At 34.5% G+C, this 24,424-nt stretch overlaps 2 protein-coding genes across 2 annotated transcripts; one reads left to right on the top strand and one right to left on the bottom strand.

Annotated features, from left to right (window-relative positions):
• Positions 1 to 5,154: 5,154 nt before the first annotated feature.
• Positions 5,155 to 15,947, top strand: LOC106070635 (glycine cleavage system H protein-like). Its single transcript, XM_056037006.1, has 5 exons — positions 5,155 to 5,351; positions 10,052 to 10,131; positions 10,540 to 10,603; positions 13,368 to 13,499; positions 14,586 to 15,947. The coding sequence occupies exons 1-5, from the start codon at positions 5,225 to 5,227 to the stop codon at positions 14,681 to 14,683; spliced, it is 501 nt and encodes a 166-aa protein (XP_055892981.1). The 5' UTR covers positions 5,155 to 5,224; the 3' UTR covers positions 14,684 to 15,947.
• Positions 15,948 to 17,308: 1,361 nt separating this feature from the next.
• On the bottom strand, positions 17,309 to 21,973 carry LOC106070645 (protein SYS1 homolog). The gene is made up of 5 exons (XM_013230588.2): positions 21,816 to 21,973; positions 19,962 to 20,043; positions 19,647 to 19,796; positions 18,459 to 18,526; positions 17,309 to 18,015 (listed from the first exon to the last, which is right to left on the bottom strand). The coding sequence occupies exons 2-5, from the start codon at positions 20,004 to 20,006 to the stop codon at positions 17,775 to 17,777; spliced, it is 504 nt and encodes a 167-aa protein (XP_013086042.1). The 5' UTR covers positions 20,007 to 20,043; positions 21,816 to 21,973; the 3' UTR covers positions 17,309 to 17,774.
• Positions 21,974 to 24,424: the final 2,451 nt, after the last annotated feature.

The raw sequence follows: 24,424 nt of genomic DNA, 5'->3' as shown, positions 1-24,424 counted from the left end.
GCTGAATTTTAATTCCAAAATGACCCAATTAGATATAGAAATAGTTTTAATTTTTACACGCTAGCGCCCCCCCCCCTTCCTTTTCTTCCATAACAAACAAAAAAATATTATAAAGTGAACGAAAAATAGGAGTTAAGAGATGAGGTGCAGAGGACAAATCTAATGTGCTGCCTGCGACCCACCAACACAAAGTATTGTAGTAAATCTAAGACGTTTTACAGTCAATATAGTGTTACAAATGAACAGTGATAGGTAGAGGTCAACGTATGACCCCGGCGAGATGACACAGTAGCTAGTGTTCCCTGGAATCTACATGTACAAACAAAGACAGGATGTGACGTGTCCTCACGTGTTGTTCCAGGGGACGAACAGATCTAAGTAGGGGGACAGTTACTAATGAATAGTGACAGATAGAGGTCACAACTTGTGACCCCGGCAAGATGACACTGCAGCCGATGTTTTCTGGAATCTTCATGTATAAACAAAGACAGGATGTGACGTTTCCTCACGTGTTATTTCAGAGGATACTAGCCGTGTTTGTGCAACTTTGGACAAGCGATTAGGGACTCTATATAAGCCAGAGAGTTAATGTGAAAGTCAGTCGTATGGAGTCGTGAGTGAGCCGTTACAGTCGATACAGACGGTGTAAGATGTGTGCGGCTCTGTGGAAGAGAAATGTGTACGACTCAATGCAAGTTAACTAGGGTAGAGTTAACTGGAGTGGACTACTGTCGTTAAAGTTAAAGTCTATACAGCGAACTACAGTGGACTTGAGCCGTTACAGTCGATACAGTCGATTTAAGACGTGTGCGGCTCTGATTCGGTAGACTTGAGTACGACTTGGTTCAGCTTTGGGAGACCTGGAGCGACACTGGGAAGTGTGTCGTTGGTCTGTTCTGTGGAATACGGCTCGAGGAAAGTTGAGAAGAGATGAATTGCAACGAAGTGAAGAGATGAATTGCAACGAAGTATAGCTAACTGTAAACTGACAGATATTGTACAGTCTTCTACGCTACATGTTACAGTAACGAATTGTTAGAGTTAATAGTCATTAAAGTTATATGAAAGTGAAAGTTTAGTCGTCAAGTTCTTTGCTGTGTTTTTATTTGTGTGCCAACTAATACATCTAGCCAGAAGATTCAGAAATACGTAACAATATATATATATATCAGGCATTTCAAACACCGTGTTTGCGGGCCGCATAATAAATAAAAACATAACAATCAACTTCGTTGAACTTATGAAGAATTCTTTAATGATCAGATTTTTTCAAACAATTTTTCAATCATTTATTTTAAAATTGAAATGTGGTAATTTCGTTTATTTATTAACTTACAATTATCTTTCAAGTTTTAAGTTTAGTTGTTTGTTTTTTTTAAATTATTATTAATTGTTAATGATCACAAGATAAATAAGCCAATAGAATAGAGTTAGACTTACAGAAGAATTGTGAGTGATTGCTATTCTAATTCTATTTTATTTTAGTGAGTACTAGGCCCCTCTATATTCAGTTTGCGGTCACAAGACAACTTACACTAGTTTACTGACAATTTAAATTCACAGAATAATGGATTTAAATACTGATGAAGAATCGGTAACTATAACAGCAACTGCTATTAAAAGAAAAATTAAGGACAAAAATAGATCGTTTTTGCACAGTTATGACTGTGAATAAACCAAATATCAAGAGAAAACCTTGTTCACTTCTCAACGTGCAAGGAACTAAAAAGATCAAATACGGCTGCCACATTTGGTGAATATGTCTTACACCTGGAATCGTTATTAGATGATTTTAATTAACGTTTCCGTGACTTCGTTTCATACGAACAAGAATTTTCCTTGTTTTTATCTCCATTTTCATTTTCTCTTGAAAATGCTGTTGATAAGCCTAATGTGCAACTAAAGCTGATAAAATTGCAGTCAGATTCTTTGTTGAAAGTGAAGTCTATAGAAGTGGCTGTACCAAAGTTTTACAGTTATTTACCTGAACGTTACGTTGAATTGCGGAAATGTGCAGCCAGAATTCTTGCTATGTTTGCAAGCACTGATCTCTGTGAGCAGTTCTTTTCTATAATGAAAGCCACAAAAACATCTCACCGTTCGAGATTATCTGATCAAAATGTGTCATCATGATGATAGTGTCAGTGGTAAACAAACTTGTATCCCAGAAAACTAAGGGACAGGTATCCCATTAATTATTGCATTCTGTTGTATTGTTTCTAATTTCAATAAAACTAGTAGGCTATGTCTTCCAACAGATTTTTGGCTGCGCCATAGTAAGTTTTTTATGTGACCCATACACCTTAATGAGTTTGACATGCCTGATATATTTATATAGGACTCCTTCTGTCTCGGAAGACAATGGATGGGCCCAGATAAGTTTTTATTATATACAGAGGAGCGGCGAGGTGTGTGGCCGGCCGTCTGCGTGCGAAATTACACCCCCCCCCCCTTATCTCTTTTATTTCTAGAAGAAAAATCCATTAAGACCGAGTTGGACACTGTACCAAAAGTGCCCTTTAATTTAAATCCATTTTTTGCAGACTATTCCATTTTTATATTTCATATTCGCACCGTCGTTGTGTCCCTCGAGTACAACTAAGTACCATGCACTAGGAACAATGTCAGATGTACCATGCAGTAGGAACAATGTCAGATGTACCATGCACTAGGAACAATGTCAGATGTACCATGCAGTAGGAACAATGTCAGATGTACCATGCAGTAGGAACAATGTCAGATGTATCATGCAGTAGGAACAATGTCAGATGTACCATGCAGTAGGAACAATTTCAGATGTACCATGCAGTAGGAACAATGTCAGATGTACCATGCAGTAGGAACAATGTCAGATGTACCATGCAGTAGGAACAATGTCAGATGTACCATGCGTAGGAACAATGTCAGATGTACCATGCAGTAGGAACAATGTCAGATGTACCATGCAGTAGGAACAATGTCAGATGTACCATGCAGTAGGAACAATGTCAGATGTACCATGCAGTAGGAACAATGTCAGATGTACCATGCAGTAGGAACAATGTCAGATGTACCATGCAGTAGGAACAATGTCAGATGTACCATGCAGTAGGAACAATGTCAGATGTACCATGCAGTAGGAACAATGTCAGATGTACCATGCAGTAGGAACAATGTCAGATGTACCATGCAGTAGGAACAATGTCAGATGTACCATGCAGTAGGAACAATGTCAGATGTACCATGCAGTAGGAACAATGTCAGATGTACCATGCAGTAGGAACAATGTCAGATGTACCATGCAGTAGGAACAATGTCAGATGTATCATGCAGTAGGAACAATGTCAGATGTACCATGCAGTAGGAACAATGTCAGATGTACGTGCATTCAGAAATCTGTGAACTTGGTTCTTTGGAATGAACAGTAAAAGCTGATCTCATTCTTCTTGGTGCTTTTCATGTTCCCTGGTCAATGAGTGGCGGTGATAGAGTCTGACCGAGTGAGGTACGAACGAGTTTTTGTACCGCTCCGTTCAGTTTTGATTGACAGCAGTCGCCCTCTTCGCGACGACCTGACGTAGTTCTGAGGGAGCGGGTGGCCGTTGTCTTCCAAGATTTTTTCGATTTTTCTTAGGCACTTTTGTTCAAAAAGTTCATTTAAATGTGGTAATGTTGTGAGTGTAATTTTTTATGCTTTTTTATGATGTTTTCTAGACGTCGCAACAGTTTAGATGAGGAGTTGCCTTGCCAACAATTTATTCCGTATGTTAGCAGATTTAGTATAGTCGCGCCGGAAAAAGTCTAAAGGATCTTATTGAGTTTGTATATAAAAATGAGTCACTGGGCTGTTTTCTTTGTCAGAGTTCCAATGTGGTCTTCCCATGAAAGCTTGTTGTTGATGATAACGCCTAGATATTTATATGCCTTCTCTTGTTCTATAGATGCAGTGTTTATTTGCAGTTCACGTGTAGTTTGTTTTTTCTTTCTAAAATCTATTATAAGTTCTTTAGTTTTTGTTACATTCAGTTCTAGAAAGTTGTCGGTGCTCCAGTTTGTAAACTCTTCTATCGAGCTTCGATACTGAGTTTCGTCTCCTGAAATAAGACCGACTATGGCAGTATCATCAGCGAATTTAATGAGTTTAACTGAGTCATAGATGCTTCTTATGTCATCAGTGTAAAGAGTGTACAGTACAGGAGAAAGTACACAACCTTGTGGAGCTCCCGTACATAGTACTCGAGTTGACGATTTAGTGTTGTTGACTTTAACATACTGGGGGCGTTGAGTTAAAAAGTTTAGAACCCATGCTTGTACGTAAGGGCTTACATTTAAGTTACTCAGTTTGTTTATCATTAGATGTGGCTGTATGGTATTGAAAGCCGAGGAGACATCTACGAAGAGGACTCGTGCATATGTTTTGGGTATATTGAGATGCTTATAAAGCTGGTCCAAAAGCAATAGAATGGCATCCTCAGTTCCTCTAGCTGCTTTATATGCAAATTGGTGAGGGTCTAGGCTGTTATTGACTTTTGCAAGTTTTTAAAGCATATAGCCTATTTTTCAAAACATTTCATAACAATAGGTGTTAGTGCTACTGGGTGGAAATCATTTAAGCAATCTATTTTTTGGTTTCTTTGGCACTGGTATGATCTCTGAAGTTTTCCAGATGTGTGGAATTACAACACGTTTGCAACGAGTGGTTAAAGATGTGACATAAGATAAATGAGATTTTCTCGGCACATAGCTTGATCAGCTTGCCACTAATTTTGTCTGGTCCACAAGCTTTTGTTACGTCTACTTTTTTAAATAACAAGGTCACTTCATCTTCAGTTACAAAATTGACGTAGGCTAGGGCTCTTGTTTTCCTTTGGACAGGGTGTTGAAAAGTTCTTTGTGTAGATCAACAAAATCTTATTTGTCAAAACGAGAATAAAAATTATTTAGTTCGTTGGCGAATTTCTCGTCATCATGCACTGAAATTCGTTCTCCTGCACTTTATTTTCTTTTTAGGTAGCCATACAGCTAGATAAATAGGCCATTTGAAAATTGGCTGGAGATGTTTGTGAATAAATTAACTTATTTTTAAAAACGAACCTAGCAAAGTTACTAGATCTAGACTCTAGAAGGGTCTTACACATTGTGTAAAAATGATGTGTGGATGATAAAAAAGTGGACCATGACCTAACGGAAGTAGGGCACAGCTGATTGATTAAAAAAATAAGGTGAAGGCCTGTGCGACACGAAGATGGCAGCCTCCGCAATTCGAAAGTTTTCTTTGACTTTGTTTACTTCAAAAGTACCATTTTCTTCTAAAGTAATTGCATCATTTCAGTGTCAAAAAAGAGCATTTAGCTTTTCAAAATGCTTAGCAGGTAGACTAATTTATTAATTTTAGATCTATAATTATCAAGTTGTTCTAGATCTATTTCAATGAAAGATTTAAGACACGATGTCGGATGTGACAACATGGTGACGGTCCGACTCACAACACTGTCAACACATCCACATTCACATTGGCACATGCAAACAGTAACAGCAATGCGAGGATGCCATTGCCGGCAATGATTATGATGATTCACGCGTGATTCGCATGCTCTCACCATGATTCTAGAGTATGGTAGATTCTTATAACTGAACACCGACTTTCGGGAACTATAGTAAAGTGCGTTGTTCGAAATTATTAAGCCCGCAGGCAGCAATTTTCACGTTTGGATTTTTATAGCACCGTAACGGTCTGACCTATGAAAAAACTGATGGTATCTCTGAATTCCTCGTCCTTTTTTTTATAAAAATAGATCGAATTTAATGTATCACTAGGCTTAGTTAAAATTAAATATGAGTTCAAAGAGGTGTAGGGTAGGTATCGCCAAGCGTACTTTACCTCGAGCTGACTTTTCCCCAGTTAGTAAGCTCGAATGGGTTGATGGAAAAAGAAAAATGTATCTATGAAAAAACAATTTTTCGTTAGTACATCATTAAAATACTTTAAAAGAACTTTCCAATGGTGTATACATTATGACTGTATGTTTAACAGTTAGAAATGTGTGTGTTGTTGTTTCTTTGTGGCGTTTTGACCTAACATTGGTTGACATGGAGCAAGTAAGATGAGAGCGTCTCGCTGGCTAAGCCAGAAGAGACACACCTCCAGATAAAAATGTTAAAAAGTTGGAATTGAATTTTATAGAAGTACACCCCATAGTGCATTAGTTTTTGCAGACTGTGCCAAAGAAAAATAGTGTGCTGTTTTCTTCAGTTGCTCAGCACTGCCATACAGGGTGTTGGTTATGTTGGGCTGGAGTGGTAGTAGGGTCTGCCTAAGGTGGATTAGGAAGGGGCATTCAAAAAGGGTATGGTTTACGGTTTCATAAGGGTAGGCGCAGTGTCTACAAAGGGAGAGTTGTGTGGAATTTATTTTTTTGGGATGGTAATTTAACAGAGGCGTGTGTCCTGTCCTTACTTAGAAGATTGTAGATTGCTCTTTGCGGGGGAGGAAGTTAATACTGTCCAGTTTGTTAGGCATGTTCATTTCTTTGTACATGGCTCTGCCTGTGTTTCCTGTTGCCAATTGGTTGAGCCACTCCTCTAAGGTCAATGTTAATCAACATTATTTTGAAAAAAAAAGGAATTTTTTTTTTTTTGGTATAAATATTTTTTTTTCAGAAACTACTTCTCTTTCCTCAAAAAAGAATTTATATTAAGAATGCTCTCCCCTGCCATTGCTAAATATTTTTATAGCAGTGACTTTGCCTAAATTTTGAACTATTACTGTGATATGTATATGGCAATTAGTCTCTTCTTTTGCACATGCATCTCTTACTGGTCTATTACTTGATTAGAAAATACCCGAAATGAAAGAATTAGATGATTTTTAAAACATTTTTTAAATGCATTTTGTCTGATATGGTCTACAAGGCGTTCAATATCGTGGTCTGAGAAAAATAGGTCTGATACAGTTTACACTTTGCTAAAACTTCCCCACCCCCTCTTTTTATTTAACTATAGATGCTTGTTGAAACTTGGCAACAGATCTAATTTTATAGACTAATGGATGATGAGTCTATAGATTCTTTTTTATTTTCTAGGTCTAGCTAACACGAAACTACAACAATTCAAATGTGAAAAATCACAGCGATTCTGCTTAAATTGTTTGATAAGGCAGCTTAACTCTAGATCTATAACTTATATGATTTATTGACTCTATAATACTCTCTCTATATATATATAGAATCTAGATCTAATTAAAATTTACCTTGCTGCTGCTATATCGGAGTCTAATTCGATCCAAGCTAGACTACGGATCCATAATATATGGAGCAGCAAGGAAGTCTTATCTAAAAATACTGCAACCAATACAAAATGCTGCCCTGCGTCTCTGTCTCTGTGCGTTTCGTACATCACCTATCCCAAGTCTCCATGTGGAGGCTGGAGAACTCCCCATGAATATAAGAATGAAAAAGCTTGCAATGCAGTATATAGTCAAGCTAAAATCCAACCCCACGAACCCTGCTTTCGACTCCATATTTAACCCCACAGAGGTAGAATTATACAATCGAAGGCCTAACGTCATACAGCCGTTGGGCCTTCGAATGAGAGAACCCATCCAAAATTTAACCCCACCCATTGACCAAATCTCTAAAATAGAAACCCCTCAGAATCCTCCTTGGCTAATGAATAAACCCAAATTAAATTTATCCCTCCTTAATTTCAAAAAAGAAAATACAGACCCAAGCATACTACAAGTCCACTTTAGGGAACTGCAGGAGAGCTATGGAGATTGTGGCACCATCTACACAGACGGATCCAAAATGGATGGAAAGGTCGCGTGTGCCTTCTCCTTTCGGAACAAAACAATCTCCCGTAGACTCCCCGATGGCTGCTCCATTTTTACGGCCGAATTGCATGCAATATCGCTTGCATTTATGGTTATTAAAGCATTAGAAAGGAGGAAATTTATAATCTGCTCCGACTCCAAATCTGCATTGCAAGCTTTGGGGCGGATGAAGACTGACATCCAATTGGTACATAAGAGCCTGAAGCTGTTGGACCAAATAACAGCCGACCGTAGGGATGTCACCTTCATCTGGGTCCCCTCCCATGTTGGCATTGAGGGAAACGAAGGCGTAGACAGAGAAGCAAAGAGAGCCCTAAATCATGCTGTGTCAGGAACCCAGGTTCCCTGCTCGGACCTGAGACAAAGTATTGCCTCTGCCACCTATCGTGAGTGGCAGAACCGATGGGAGGCTGAGACTCACTGTAAACTCAGGCAGATTGTGGCGGATGTCAGGTGGCGGTCCACATCTAAGGGTCTGACAAGGCGTGGTAGCACGACCATGTCCAGACTTAGGATTGGCCACACCTACATCACGCACTCTTTTGTGCTGAAGAGAGACGAGCCCCCACTTTGTGAGTACTGTGACTCTCGCCTCACCGTGGAACATATCCTCGTTGATTGCCCCAGATACCAGGATGTCAGGGAGAAATATTTTGGAGCCACTAGCTTAAAAACACTATTTGATAATGTCGACCCTGGGAAGGTACTGGGCTTTATCCGGGAAGTGGGGTTATCTACGAAGATCTGATTTATAAATTTGTGAACATGTACTATTTACATTAGATTTTTACCAAATAATTAAATTTTTACTACCTTTACTATTTTAACTGTGAATAGACCTTGATTTTAATGATAGGACTGTAAAGAATTTGGCCCTTGTTGTTTAGAGAGAGCGTGGTCCTTGAGGGACTGCGGGCACGACATGGCCTAAATTGTGCCGATGTGCTTAAAATCAAAATCTAATTAAAATTTAAACCACAACAGTTGAATTTTAAAATTGGATACACTAACCTTGTTTGATGGCGAAAAAAGAAATATAGTGTCTAAATCTAGATCTGTACTCTATCTACTTAATCTACACCAACTAATGGTCTTAACACACTAACTCTAAAGTCATTGGTTAATATGCATGACTAAATGCATGACGCGTAGGACATAATCATCTTCTTTTTTGAAGTAACGTCTGTATTATATAAGATAAGAAGATAAGTCTAAAGTAAATGTCTAATTAAAAAAAAATGTTCAAAACAACTCTATAGAAGTAGATTTAGATTATAGATCTATATCTTGGTCTCTATATATCTACTGAACTAGATTAGATAGATCATTAGAGGTATATCTGGGGCAAGCTAGGCCTAGAATAGAATCTGAAATGTGTACATATAACATTGAAAGTTTAAAATAAGTCAACTTTCTGTGAGTGTCTAATCTTGTAATAAATTTGTTAGTATCAGTCAAAGATCCTCATAATTAAAGAGCTTGTCACTGCTTGTGAGTTTCTCTTTTGTTAGTTGATCTTTGCTGAATCATCAGCGATGCTGGTATCTTGTAACTGTGATGCCAAGGATTCTATAGATGTATATCTCTAGATCTAAATACTATCTTAGAGATTGAATAGGTGAAGATCCTTTTAAATCAAATACAGAACTTTAATTCAAAAACTAGGAATCACTGCAATGTACAGTATTTACAATATTAAACTGTATCAAAATAAAATATTCAAATTTACTACTAGATTTAAAACAAATACAAGACTGATCTCTACTAGTTCTAACTCCAAAGTAATATACGTTTTATCTCTACAAGATTTACATCTAGACTAACTTTCTCTTCCCTCGTTATCCTCTTCCAATTTTGACACTTAGCTTAACCAATGTAATCAATTCCTACAACCAAACAATTTATTTTCTATCAAGTGTCAAAAAATGAATGGCAGGTGCCGTATTACGTCATGGGATATTCCGAGGTAGACCTCAATTAGACTTTGGTTTATTTTAAATTGATACTTGACATAATATTTAAATTGATATGTCACAGTAAGTCTTTTCTAGTAAAGAGATTTTTTATTAAATCATATGTAACACTGAGTTAAAGTCATATGATAATTTTACTTAAATCTAGACAGTTAAGATTTTTTAAAGAATTATCACTGATAGCAGCTTTTTATTTTTAAAAATAAAAAAAAAAACAACACTCAGTTATCTAATCAATATAAGTAAATTTTAAATCTTTTTTTTAAAGATCGTCTTTACACTGACAAGCATGAATGGATAGTAATTGTAAATGGAAAAGGCACTGTTGGAATTTCAAACTATGCACAGGTTAGCACTTAATCTGTTTATTTAATAGCAGTAAGGATGAATAAAGTACAATGTTTAAGGCATGTTGAGTGTTTAGCTCTGAGTAACTGAAGTTAAATAATATTTGTAATATTTTTTTATGACTTGTTACAAGCTGTTACTGTTAGTTTTTTTTTATTAATTTTGTTTGTTTGTTAGGATCTAAACTAACAGCACTATACAGTATATCTGAATAAATTGTTTTTTCTATAGTTTCAATAGTTTTATGTACATTTGCATAAAAAAAAGATATTTTGTTATGTAACTAGACTGAGAGATCTATGTTGGTTTACAACTTGTGCTGGTGAATTACCCAGATGTTTAGTGATGTGCAAAAAAAAAAATGTTTCAACAAGTTACAATTAACATCACTTTGTTTCTTTAATTCAGGAACAACTAGGTGAAATAGTCTATGTTGAAACTCCAGCTTTAGGAACCACATTAAATCCTCAAGGTATGCATTTTTCAATGATAGTTTTTTGAAAATCTAGAGTATCACACTTACATTAAAAAGAAATAAAAGTGGAAACTTTGCCTTTAAATTTTGTTTTGTTGCAAACATAAGAATTATTTCAAGCCACTAAAGTAAGGGATGCATGTTTTAGAGAACCAAATTGTGAAACATGGATCAAATGTCAAATATCAGAATTCTATGGCTCTATGTCTACTAGCCTAGATCTAAGTCTCTACTATGATTCCAGGTCTATTAGCAAATGTTTAGATCTACTCGTTTGACTACATATATGTTAGAAGATTATTGTTTCTTTCTTTTCGTGACATGTTGAAATGTTATTTCTAGTCTTTTGATCATGAATCGTCCATAAATTGAAATTTAGGCTACAAACAAAATGTTTTGCCAGCACCAACAGATAACCTTCTTTATTTCTTTATCAATTCAAAGTTTTTATCCTCTTTTATTTCATCTTTATGCTGAATAAACTGATAGTTAACATCAAAAAAAGAAAGAAGATAATTGCAACAAAGTTGTTTGGCAGGATTGTATGTCACAAAAAGTAGCAAAAGCAAAATTATTTGACATCAACTCAACTTAATATCTGTTCTTGCCTATAAGGAGAGCATCTGAGCAGTATTAACTTGGCTGAATTGTCCTCCTTTTGTGGACATATAACAATACACCAGCCTGTAGACCAGAAAACATTTTTAAATATATTGTTATAGCCCGTCTTCCCTGTCAACACTGATGATGCGCACCAGCACACCTTTCAACATGAGGAATAGACGACATATTAATTTAACTAATTTAACTAAACCTTCTCACAAGAACAGAGGGAGTTCAACAGGCTGTCTCTTTTGATGGTAACTGGCCTGTAGGAGTGGGCATTTAGTTTGACAAAGGTCTTGTGTTTGATGTAGAAATATTTCTTATTATTGCAATGGGTGTGGATATCTCACCTCATACATCATCATACTATAATCGATGGAAAAATAACCACAAAAATTTTGAATACTCAGTATTTTTCTAATATACTATGGAGGTAGAGGCTGCTGGCAGGATTTTCATCTATCTGTCAAACATCAGCTTGTTTATTGGACAGTGATTTGTGATGGTGACTTGAGAGTCACATAAATTAGGAAACAAGCATTCAGGATATGATGTTCTAGTTCCGAAAGAATACTGTATAAACATTATATCCAAACCCATGGACTCATTAAAAAAACAACACTAAAAGGAGCTAAACTACAAATAGAAACACTTATTCCAAAAATTTAAAAGCTTAATGCTCCTGATGTCCAAAATATGAAGTTAATTGTTTTGGGAGATTTTTTCCATATGATGAGTACAAATGACAAGCCAGTAAATAAATACTGTCCAAATGGAGAAATCTCCTGGTATCGTTATAAAAGACTAATGGCATTGAAACGATAGCCAAGAAACTTCACTCTGTTGACTTTTACTAATGAAGTTGGAGAATGTATTTATCCAATAATATTGACATATTGATCCTCAGCAGCTAGAGAGATGTACATAAATGCAAATGAAAGTTTTCATTTTACAATTTCCCCAAGATGCCCAAAGTCTAACTTTGCATCTTTACAGACTGTTCAAACAGCAGTATTAACATTTAAATGTTCATTAAACAATAAACTGAACATTGACTGGACTTTCCAAATGAACTGATTTTTATGAAAAAATAAACAGCAAAAATCAAATTAGCTAAATGCAATCAAAATGGAAAAGGAAACTTTTTTTTTTTAAAGGCACCTAGAAAATGGAACACCAACAAGAAATTAAGGGTGAAACTTGTGCAAGTGGACAATTTAATGATCAAATAAATGTATGTCTTTTTATCACTTTCATTTAAAGAAATCATTTACTTGTCCTGTTTTGCAGACTTTGCTTTGCTTAGTTGAATGTAAGATACTGCAAATCTCTAGAGCTTATTATACATTAAGAGAGCCAGCGTGTTTATATCACTATTTGAATAATTGTGTACAATATCATCTTAGAAATAAAAAAAATAGATGCATGATACACTAAGAGGCCTTTTTTTAAAGTTAAGTTGTAATATGACATAGTAGAACAATGGTTAGTTAGGACAAAAGATAAGAGAAAAACAAAGTCACTCCAGTAACTCCATTGGTAGTGTCATATGGCCAGCACATTGAAGAACTTTTACTCTCTCCTGGTCCTGGACACATCTGTCAGGTGGAGCTTTGATTTACTTAGAACAAACAGCAAAATAAGCTCCCCTTAAGCCACATTAATGTTCTGGAATGTTGGGCGTCAAATTTTTGGGTTGAATATTCAATAGAGACCCATTAGCAAAATCCAAAAAGGATGTCAAATCATTCCACATGGGTTATGTCTCAATAAGCTGAGTGATAGAAAGTTAAGTCATTTTTGTCATTGTTTGTGTGAAAATATTAGAAATATGAAGGAATTGAAGTGTGCATGATATATGGCATGTATACAAGTGACAGAGATCAAATGGCCTATCCTAGCCCACAATGATATTGAAAATCAAAGGACCTTTAGATAGACTTGAACAAAGAATCACTGGGAGAAGTTATCCTCAGTGGTTTACCAGGTCTGTTATCCCCTAACGCTTATCAGATTCTTTCTCATGCATCAATACCTTTGAGCTTTGTCTCATCAACCAGGGGATTTATTGTTCAGCCATGTCATAACTATGTTTTGTTTTATAGAACTAACCATTTGTATATAATGTCTTCACTTGTGAATATTTCTTTTAAAGATGTGTCTGGGTGTTTGGAAAGTGTCAAGGCAGCCAGTGAGGTGTACAGCCCAGTTGGTGGCACAGTGACTGAAGTCAATTCTAAACTTGCCTCTGAGCCAGCTTTGGTCAACTCATCACCTCTTTTGGAAGGTTAGAAAAGAGCATCTATTAAATACAATGCAATGTCATCATTTTACATCTTAGAGAAATACTGAAAATATCTGTGCTACACTATGGTTGGAACCCTCTAATATACAGAATGGACAAACACTACTTAAGTCCATTAGTTGTAGATTTAGTTTTTTTGTCTGCCTGCATTATAACCCCCATCCATACACACACACACACACACACACTACTTTTACCCTCTCCCCTTACAACACACTTTTTGGTCCTTGTATAAAGATGGAACAGTCAGTAACATCAAAGATACCCCTCCCAAACATATACTTTTTGCCTGTGAATTAACATATCTGGGTATTTTTTTTTTTTTCTTCCCTAAAATGAAAGTGAATATTTTTTTTTAAAAGCATACACTTTTTTTATTCATCCTAACATAGAATACAATTTTTTTAATCCATAAATTATAGAAGTACAGAGAAATAACTAATTAAAGTAGCATAGTTTGAAAGAAGGAACATTAATATTTGCAATTAAAAAGTTTTAAAAGTAAAAAAAAAAGTTCCCCTTTCAGACCTTGTGATCTGTAGGGCAGATAATGTAAAGCTCACCTGTTTCTGTGGCCCATGGTTAATGAGGGTGTAATGTGACCAATGACCAACCACCAGCTAATGACAGAGCTGGCTGAACTCAAGATGCCGTAAAGATCCTGAAATTAAATTCCCAAGTCTTCACCAGGATTTGAACCCGTAACCCCTGGTTCAGAAGCCAAGCCCTTTTACCACTCAGCCATCACTCCTCCCCTTCTCTTTAAACATATTTCATTTAGTCAGTCATAGACCTAGAGACACAACTTATTTAGAATAACCTATCTCAACAAACAGTAGTAACCCCCCCCCTCCCCCCCCCCAAAAAAAAAAAGACAAAACACACAATCACATTTTTAATAGGCCCTTATATTTTCTGTAACAAATTTCTGATGATAAACTTACCATTTTCTGTGATGTCATGTGATCAAAGATTGGAGGGACTTAAATTCCCATGGTTTAAGCATCAATTTTCTTTTAACCTTTTCAATGATAACATCAAAAGCCTTACTATTGTTGTATCAATCAGGCTGGCTATATAAACTAGATGTGGCACCAGGAACTAACACAAAAGAACTGATGAACGAGGAGGCTTACAAGGCATTCTTGGAAACAATTGTCCACTAGAAGTCACTTCCACTGAATTTTGTTGTAACAATATTACTAATGTTCTACAGGGTTTTGATCTTTTCAAAGGAATTGGCGGGAAACATCATTTTGAAGGATTACATGAAATACTTGTACGATTCAAAGTAGAATCTTGTACAAATACTCCACAATGTTTTGTTTTTGCAGTATTATTGTATATATCTAGGTTTAACATGTCAAGTCTCTTATTTGTCTGTCAATTGGTTATTTTTTATTGGCAAATGGCATTTAGCAGGGATGTAAAAACGTATGTTCCATTAGTGCATTATTAGAGAATGCTTGTCTTGGTTGTGAGAAGTTTAATGAATAGCAGTAGGTTGGTTGCATTTTTTTTGTGAATTGAGATAGTGAACTAGTAAGGTATAACTGCTGAATTGATTTTATGTGCCCAGAGATTTCATGCTGATGTATTGATATTGATAATACTTGTTACAGTATAATTTCATCATTATTCAGTTTAGCCAATCAGATAGAATCGTGTGAAAATGTATTTGAATTGGCCAAAAATAATTTCTTCTATCCCAAGTTTAATAAATATTGATTCATAATCAGATTTTGTTATGCTATATAGGCTTTTTTTTATTTTGGTTGTATGAAAAATCTAACCATTTCTTCATATAAAGCTTTCTTTAATGTGCGTAAAACTATCAGTACTTAGATTTTGCATAGATAGTTACATTACTGTAAAATTTATTATTGGGTCATATTTTTAGACCAGCATTTATTATGATGACAGAATATTTAGTTTAGTTTTATTGTTTAGTAAACAAAACATAGAATTTATTTTTTTTTAGTAAGAAAAAAATATTACCTTTTTAAAACAGAAGAGAGTCAACTTTGTTTACATTTTAGTTTCAATTCTTTTTAAAATTTCATTAAGTTATGTACAGAAATTTATAGACATAAATAACATTTAGTAACAATGCCAAGATTGTTTTTAAACTATATCAGTGTTACGGTAACATAACAGCATCTCAGAAACTGTTGATATTGATAACTTTGTGAATTATTTTCATATATAATTTGTATTATTTAAAATTTCTCCTGATCCAAACAAATCATATTGTACATCAGGATATTTATTTATTAAAGAAGTTGCTTCCAAAGTAAAAATCATATTACTAATAACCAACTAATTTTTTTAACTTGGCCAAGGGCAAATTTGAGCTAATGAATTAGAATACCAATTATCAGAGCTGTTATTTACACTATTGTTTAAACTGAATAAAACTTGTTGATGGGACTAGAGTGTTTTCTTACTGATTTCCTACAGTAGCAGCACATGTGTATTGAAATGTATTTTAATTAGCTAATTGTATATCATTCACTTTTTCTTATTTGTTTTAGTCTCCAGATTTTATTTCCTTTACATTAAGACACTGAAGAAAACTGAAATACTATTACAGCTACCGGTACATATTTTAAATGTGCGGAAAGTTTTCTTGCTCAAACTAGGTCAAGTAAAATGTTTCACAGCTATGCTTCAATTAATTTCAAGCAGTAAGTGCACAATCTGAAGAAAAAAAAAATTTTTAGTTGAATAGTGTGATTAAGAAGAATAATGATTAAATCTTTCTTTGTGCTGCATGTTTTAGAAATCTTTTTACTAACATTTCAGTAAAATGTGGATGCCAGGGCTGTTTCATTTTTTATCTTTTTATTTGATAAATATTTTATACTAGCTGATGCTGTCTCTATTGATCAACTGAGCTTTGAACATATCAGAGGACTTCATTTTAATTAACTATGTCTCCATTTTTTTTTTTTTTATGATTCCAAGTCAACATGTCTATTTAATCAAACGTTTACTAAGTACTGAAGCAGGCTTGTCACTTTATAAATATAAATAAATTAAGGGGGAGAGATGAAAACTGGACATCCATCACCATGTGGAGTCCTCCTTTTATTCAACAACACATATTCAATACCCATTGACCATACAGTGACCAGCATTCCTACTATTTCTTCACCCTGTTGTGTTCTTTACACATTCTTTAACACACATTAAATCAACAGTCAATCAGGTTTGGCTTAAAATGTCTTGTCTCTTACTCTTATTTACTGCAATGGATTTTATCCAACAACTGAATTCAATCCTTCATACAGATACCTTCTAATTGTAAAGATCACTTAAAAATAAGGTGTTGTCAAGATAAAGTAAGGAAAGGAATGGAATAGTCTAATGCAGCATGAAATCATTTGCAGGATAGAAAGATGATCCTCCTTGCTGAACAAGCTCATATATTTCAAGTTGTTCTTACTCTGAGCTTCTCATGATCTGTGCATTTTTCTCATGCAAAAGTGTTAGTCTTTGCTGGTCAGTAGACAGAATAAGCTCTTTATTGACTCAGTGAGAGGCATTCACCTCAAATAATTCAATTCAAAATGATTTTCATCTTAAGCAAGAATAATTTTCTCACTGTGAAGCATCAAAAATCTTAGTTATGTAAGAAGCATTGACAATCTTAATAATGTAACATTCACTTTATTATAAGTAATTGTTATTTTTATAATAATCACTATTTCACTGAATTCACTAATGCTCTTGATAGAACCGAAACCTAAATCCATTCAACATAATACATATCAAACAGACGCCTGCTGTTTAGTTTGAAAATCAATGTTTAATTGATGAGCTGAAATGTGCAATTACAAAGATAGTAAACTTTTTCAAATGTGGAAATTAAAATGAGACGAGCATCAAATTAAACTGTCATTCAAGCTAATTAAAAACAATGTTTGCAAGAAACTCTGGCTAACATCACCAAGAACTTGATTGAGTTTTTAATAAATTTATATATATATATATATATATATATATAGTAGTAATAAATTTGTAATGGACAAAGTCTTTGTATCAGCAAAGAGTTTTAAGGAGCTTATCAATTTAATGAGATGTGAAAACTATCATAACTATAAATAAATATGTTTTACTTTGCTATTGTTTTCCCCAATAAAATGTTCCCCCACAATGACAGACTGAATGGATAATTAAATGTACACAAATATTTATATACAACAACATTTATTGTGAACTAAAAACAAAATACTTTAAATATCACCCACAGTTTTATAAATCTACTTTGGATCCCATACCAACAGGAATGGCTTTCATCTCTGATCTCATGCACAGAAACTCTGCAGTGACCGTTGTCAATGCCACACAAACTATATTGGTCACCCACCACCAGAAAGTGACTGGGACATAGCCAAAGTAAATCCAGCAGGCAAAGAAATGGAAGAGATGAATGGTGGCAGTGAAGTCTAGACATTGCTTAGTTCTTCCAACAACACACCACATTATAAAAGATCTACAAGAAAAATAGAAATGTTTAAAAAATAGCATCCAATAAATATTGGTATATCAGAATAACACTTTCATAATTGTAATATACATTAGGAAATCAATAAGCATTAATAATATTGGAAAAGCTAATAAAAGCTTTTAATATTGTATCAAATGAATGTCAAAACTTGCTACATTTTTTTTTCAATAATTAAAGCATAATGTGTTTGACATAATGATTATTATTTATAAAAAATAAATTATAAATTTATCTTCTAACAACAGTGGTGTATGAGGCATTTTTAGGAATGTGCTAAGTTTAAATATAATGGATAACAAGAGCTTATGGTACATGTAACTTTATTTCCAGAATATCAAAGAGAAAAAAAAGGATTAGACTGAGATTAAAATAAAAACGAAGTAAGTAAAACATTTAAAATCAAAATGAAAGAAATGAAGCAAACTTACACTGTCAAACTATTTAAAGCAAAACCAATTATATTTGTTCTGCCTGAATCTTCATAAAGACCTAGATCCTGAAAAAAAACAAAAATAAAATAAGAAATAATATTTTTTTACAAATTTAAAAATATTTCTAAGGCTCAAGTGGTATCTGCTGCCATCAACAGTAAAATTATAGATAAGTATCTAAATATCTGCATATTCATGTAATAATACTAGCTTTCAAAATAATCATGCTGCTAAATTATTGTTTTATATGTTCCAAGTAAATTTTGCATTTTTTTTTTTTACTTAAAAAAAAATAGATGGGGGAGATCCATATTTAGTGTTAATGTATGTATTATACTTCTAAATGGATCACACATTACTTTCTGAAGCTCAATTTATCTCAAAAACTTCAAGAAAACAACAAACGAGAATGTTGTTTTTTCTCGAGTTGTCAGTAACTCTAGTTTAAAGAGATATTCTACTATTTCACATATCTAATGGCATTTTTGTATTTCTCTAATTGTCTGTACCGTATTCAATTAAGTCTCCTCCTTTCTATAGCCACTTAAGTCACCCACAAATGTGCATTTCTTCATTTCTCTTGAATGATTAAAGCTGATAAAGCAATATGTGCAAATAGGAGTTTGTTTTTCCATGGTTGAGCACAGCTCATAAATAAACCTTAAAAAATATCATTTTCATAGTAAACTTGATCTATTCCAGGTTTTTTTTTATGTTTGGAAAAGTAGCTGAATAAACATGAAATGCATCCAATATTTTAATTGCTTAACTATTCCAGATGTTTTGATACAATGTATACAACACTGAAAGATGTTGCAATAATTAGGAATGTTTTATTTTTTCATTTCTTCTTTTAAAAAATAAATTAATGGTCATATCATTTTTTTTTCATACTTTTTCTGAGATAATTGAGTTATGTTCACTAAATATCTTGTCTGTGGTTGCCCACAAATGTATTCAAAAGCAAACAAAAAAAAAATCTTTTACATGTTTTAAAAATTTAGTGAATTTTATTTTAAAAAGAAAGGGGAAAAATGGGTAGTGGTATGATGGTTTAATCTGTTTTTAAAGATTTTCAAACCAAAAGTGTAAATTTTCATAACAATGTATTCATCTGATCAGGTATAAAAGGTATTGAAGATTAGCCTGAATTTTGTTTAAACCCAGTACAGAAATGATACTTACACTTTGTGTAAATATTTGTTCAATGGAGAGATCAAATTTCCCAATAACGTCAAGGACAAATATCCACATTCCAAGTGAGAAATACCAGAAGCAAATCATAGCAATTATTTGAGCAATAATAAGTATTGGGTCCCATTGAAAACTGCGAAACTAAATCAAAAACATAAAATCAGATTGCATTTTTTAAGAGATTTAAAAATAGCTACTTCGTTCATTTAAAAACAAAATACATAGAAATATATTTTACAATCATATTTAGTTCAAGTCAGGCTAAAATAGTAGAAAGAATAAATGATTATAACACTGAAAAATTACCTGGCCTGCCATATTAGTCCAAGGTAGCCTCATCAGGTGTTGCATATCATTGAACTCAAGTATAGCAGATGCTTTTTATAAACTTTTGATAAGAAACAAAGGTAAAACTTTTTAGGTCATTAGCATGCTTTCATATATATATTTTTTTTTTAAATAGGGCAATGGACCTCATTCACCAATCGTAAATAAACATATTTAGCCACGTCATAATATTGATAAAACAATGAAAAATATGTAAATCACGTGACAGCCTTTATGGATTACATAATTTGTATAGAAGATATATAGAATCACATGGCTAGATGTTGTTTGTTTACGATTGGTGAATGAGGTCCATTCTTAACGCTTTGGTGGCCAATGGCCAATATAGAAGCAGCTTTAAAGCCAAAAAAAGTACTTCAGTCAGTAAATTACATTTTTTAGAGATCAATTGTTGGTTTTGTTTGACGGTTTGGGTGTTCGTTCAGTATTGAAGTTTTTAACATCCTAGCCCAAACCTAGCACAGTATTCATACCACATGAACAGGTAGCCTGCAGGACTACTTATAGAGCTATGCAGTCAGTCAGTGGAGGAGTGTTAATCAATGACTTAAACTCTGCCAAGTCTTCTGTTTTCCTGACTGATTCAAGCAACCCATTCCATGCTCTAATATCCCTACCTAGCAGGGAAGAAGGAGTATTTGTACAAGTTTGTCCTAGCATTTATGGAATTATAAGTGTCTTTGTGTCTTTTTGAGTATAATTTTATTTATATATATTATTAGCTTTTGTTTTTGTATTATTAGTATTTGATTAATTTGAAGATTATGCTTCAGTGTTTCTATGTATTATTGCTACTTTACTTTTAAGTCTTCTATACTGAAGGGTTTCTGAATTTAATGATTTTATTAAAAGTGGTACTCTAATGTGTGAATATGCATTTGTTATGAATCTCACTACTTTGGCTTTATTTTGTGTCTGTTCTAATTTCTTAATCAACTTAATGTTTTCTTGAGTTGAGAGGTCCCAAACACAGGGTACAAATACTAAAATTTAGTATTATAATTATATAACTATAACTTAGTATAATATAACTCCCATTTACTTTTTAGATCTTTAGATCTATAAATCTAGATCTAGATTATAAGAACATACATTTTTTTTATCTATTTTCTAGATATTTAGATCTTAGACTTAGACTTAGAATTCTTAGATTAGTTAGATTTAGATCTAGATTAGATCTAGAAATTACTAGAATCTAGAATATTTTCTAGAATGATCTAAATTCTAATCAATAATGTCATTAATCTTATTAATGATTAATAATATTTATTAAATATTAGTAATCTAAAATCTAATTATTTTCTAATCCTGGTACTGGCAGTAACTTGAGTAAGAGTAAGAGTTACTAGATCTAGAGTCTAAGAGTAAGACTACTAAGAGCTCTACTGCCTCTTCTAGTACTCTAGTTAGATCTAGTCTAGATCTACTTAAAAAAAAAGCAAAAAAAGACTCTACCTCTACACAGTCTTGAGTCTACCCTCTACACTAGTACTACTAGATCTAGATCTATAAGCCAGTAGTAGTAAGTAGGCCTAACTAGATCTAGTCTAGTAGTATTAGTCTAGAGTAAGACTAGTAGTAACTTTAGATTACTTTAGTCACTTTAGATCTAGAGTCTAGACTAGATCTAGTTTAGTAGTTAGACTCTAGTAGTAAGACTAAGTCACTAAGACTCTTAGTCTTAGTAAGAGTTAAGAGTAAGTAGATCTAGTAAGAGTCTAAGTAACTCAAGTAACTGTCTAACTCTAAATGATAAATCTAAATCTAGACTAGACCTGTTATCTATATCTAGATTAGATCTGTCTAACTTACATTGAATGAATTAATAAATGGGATTTCACATGTTCTTGAAGAACAAGATCTTAATAACTTCAATTAGATCTAGTGATTTCGTTGTTTTGTTTATATCAGTATGCCAACTTGGAGGTGGCCATTTTGTAATCAAGGGAGTGTATTCCCATAAAACAACACAAAAATACACACACACAATGAAAACGCTTTTCTTTTTCTAGAACTCAAGTCACAATTATAATCGGTGGCGTCACTAGAGCCGGTGTCAACCAATGCGGTAGCTCAAAGATTAGGGCATAGGGTGTCATACTCCCCTCCCAATTACCCCCCTCCCATTTTTTTACTATTGAACCTTGAAACCTTGATTATTCTATGGCCTCCTTCAGTCGCGAAGAGACTATGGATCATCTCATGGCATGGAAATGAGATGAATGCCTGGGTATTAGCTGTGGTCGGAACGATGTCGCCCACACATCAGTTACCCCCCCCCCCTTTTTTTCTTCACGCAGCTGATGTATCCAAAGGAACGGCAGTGCCGATACAGTTTGGGGGTTCAACTCCTGGCCTTCAGGTATGGCTCATATTTGAGTCCTGCGGAACTGTTCTCACTAACAGGAGAAGTGGCAAATGCGAGTAACTGGAGCCTTAACCAGTAAGTTTCGGGCAGGAGGGGCTCGTGAACCATGGCTGGCTACCCACCTAGGAGAAAGAAAACTCTGAATTCAAACCTCTGCTGCCTTGTAACTATACCCAATCATGGGAAAGGCTTCAGGAGTCAACCCTGAGGAAAAATCATGATCTGGCGACCCTAAGGCAGTTTGCAGCATCCAGTGCTACACCCTGGCAGAACCTGCGACGCCGCTGACCCCAAACTGTATTGATTATTACACATATGTAAACTGAGCATTGATGCTATTTAAACATTTCGCTGTTTATGACATTTAATCAGGAATTATTACAAATATTAAAATGTAAGATTATTAACATTATAAACAGACTGGATAAGTTTTCTTTTGCTTTTAAGAATTGTAGGCGTTAAGGAGACGGTTTTATATTACTTCAGTGTTTCTCATTCTTTTATTAATGACGCCCAATTATACCTAAAATGTTACATTCGCCACCCCTTAGGTCCGCGACAGCCTCTCATTCTCACCCAATGAAGTCCGAGGCGGAGCTTTGGGTAGGCCTACAACATTTGCCCCTGCTTTTTTTTTTCAGCTTCAGAAACTACAAGGCACTATTTCTTCTAGTACCGGTAATTAAAAAAAGATTGCAGGAGGAATACAATTAATTTAAGAAATGACAGAACGGGTCGATACCGAAATGTGAAAGACATTGGAGGCACTTAGGACATGCCAGTTTTGAGTGGGCTTGATCGTCTTAAGTTCATCCTCGTTTTTAGTAGCACATTTTGTAGCGCGATGATTTTTCAATCAGTAGAACACGTTCCATAACATGGTTGTACTTCGATCTTTCCTTTTGCTCCTTTTATCATTTTTCAAAATTGAACTCTGTAGAATGTGAACAATATAAAAACGAAAGCATAATTGAGCCCGGATGATTTCAAGTTTGTCATTTAGTTAGTGATTTTTTTTTCAGGTCAAATTAGTGGTTTATCTCCGGAAAGGGGGTGCGTGTCTCATCCGTGTTCAGTTTTACCCTTTTTTTTTTACCGTGTGCAGTCCCTTGAAGATGGACACACTCGGACATGGTGATACAGTTATTACATGAAAGAAAAAATTATATACTGCTGGACCAAAACGCAAGTACAATGAAGACAAAAACTGTTTAAATGTTTTTTATTTCATTGAAAGCGACTCTCCAGAAGCTTGTGTAAGTTGTCTGCAATGAGAATCTGTCTAACCATGTATAAAGTCATCAATCTTACTTCAACGACATTTTACAACCAGGCACACTGATCGTAACAGACAGCCGTTTTGTCAGGAGGAAAGACCATCTGAAGAATCTCCGTTCCAAATTTGTATTATATTTTCAGCTTAATCTCGGGAAGCGATGTAAGAAAGCATTTCCAAGAAATGTTCCAAGACAAATCAGTGACGTCCTTCTGCAGTCAAGTGCGGACAAAGCATAAAGAACATTTGTTTAGCATTTCAACATCTTAAATTCGTTATTGAAAAACATTTTTTTTTAATAATTTCAAATTTGATTGGTTCAATTTAACTTTAACGCCTTCGTCATAGTGATTAGACTGGTTTGTTTTTTGTTGTTGTTGTTTCTTTGTTGTTCAAAAAGAACATGAGCATAAATTAGGGTTCATTCGTTGTGGTACATAGTTTATAAGTGATACTTGTTTAAAAATATAGCTTGAAAAGCATTGTTATAGTGGGCCTGTTCAGCTCAATGAAAGTCAATAGAACAACGTTTCTTTTACTCAGAAGCAATTCGGTCTTTTGAAATAGGCCTACGTCTTCTTTAAAAGGACCGTTTGAATTGAGTTGCTGCTGATGTTTTTCTTTTGGAACAGTCCATGGAATGGAAATCCCCTGTGGCCCCTTCTGGGACATAGGCCACCAACCAGCTTCCTCATGGAAACCCGGTTCTGGGCGAGTCCCTCCAACGGTCCCCACTTCTTGCCCATCTGCTTCCAGATCGCGGCGCCATGTATTCCT

The sequence above is a fragment of the Biomphalaria glabrata genome, chromosome 7 (assembly GCF_947242115.1).
Source record: "Biomphalaria glabrata chromosome 7, xgBioGlab47.1, whole genome shotgun sequence".
Classification (NCBI taxonomy): Eukaryota; Metazoa; Mollusca; class Gastropoda; family Planorbidae; genus Biomphalaria; species Biomphalaria glabrata.
Note: the sequence above shows the minus strand (reverse complement) of the source record. Positions and strands in the feature narration are given on the sequence as shown.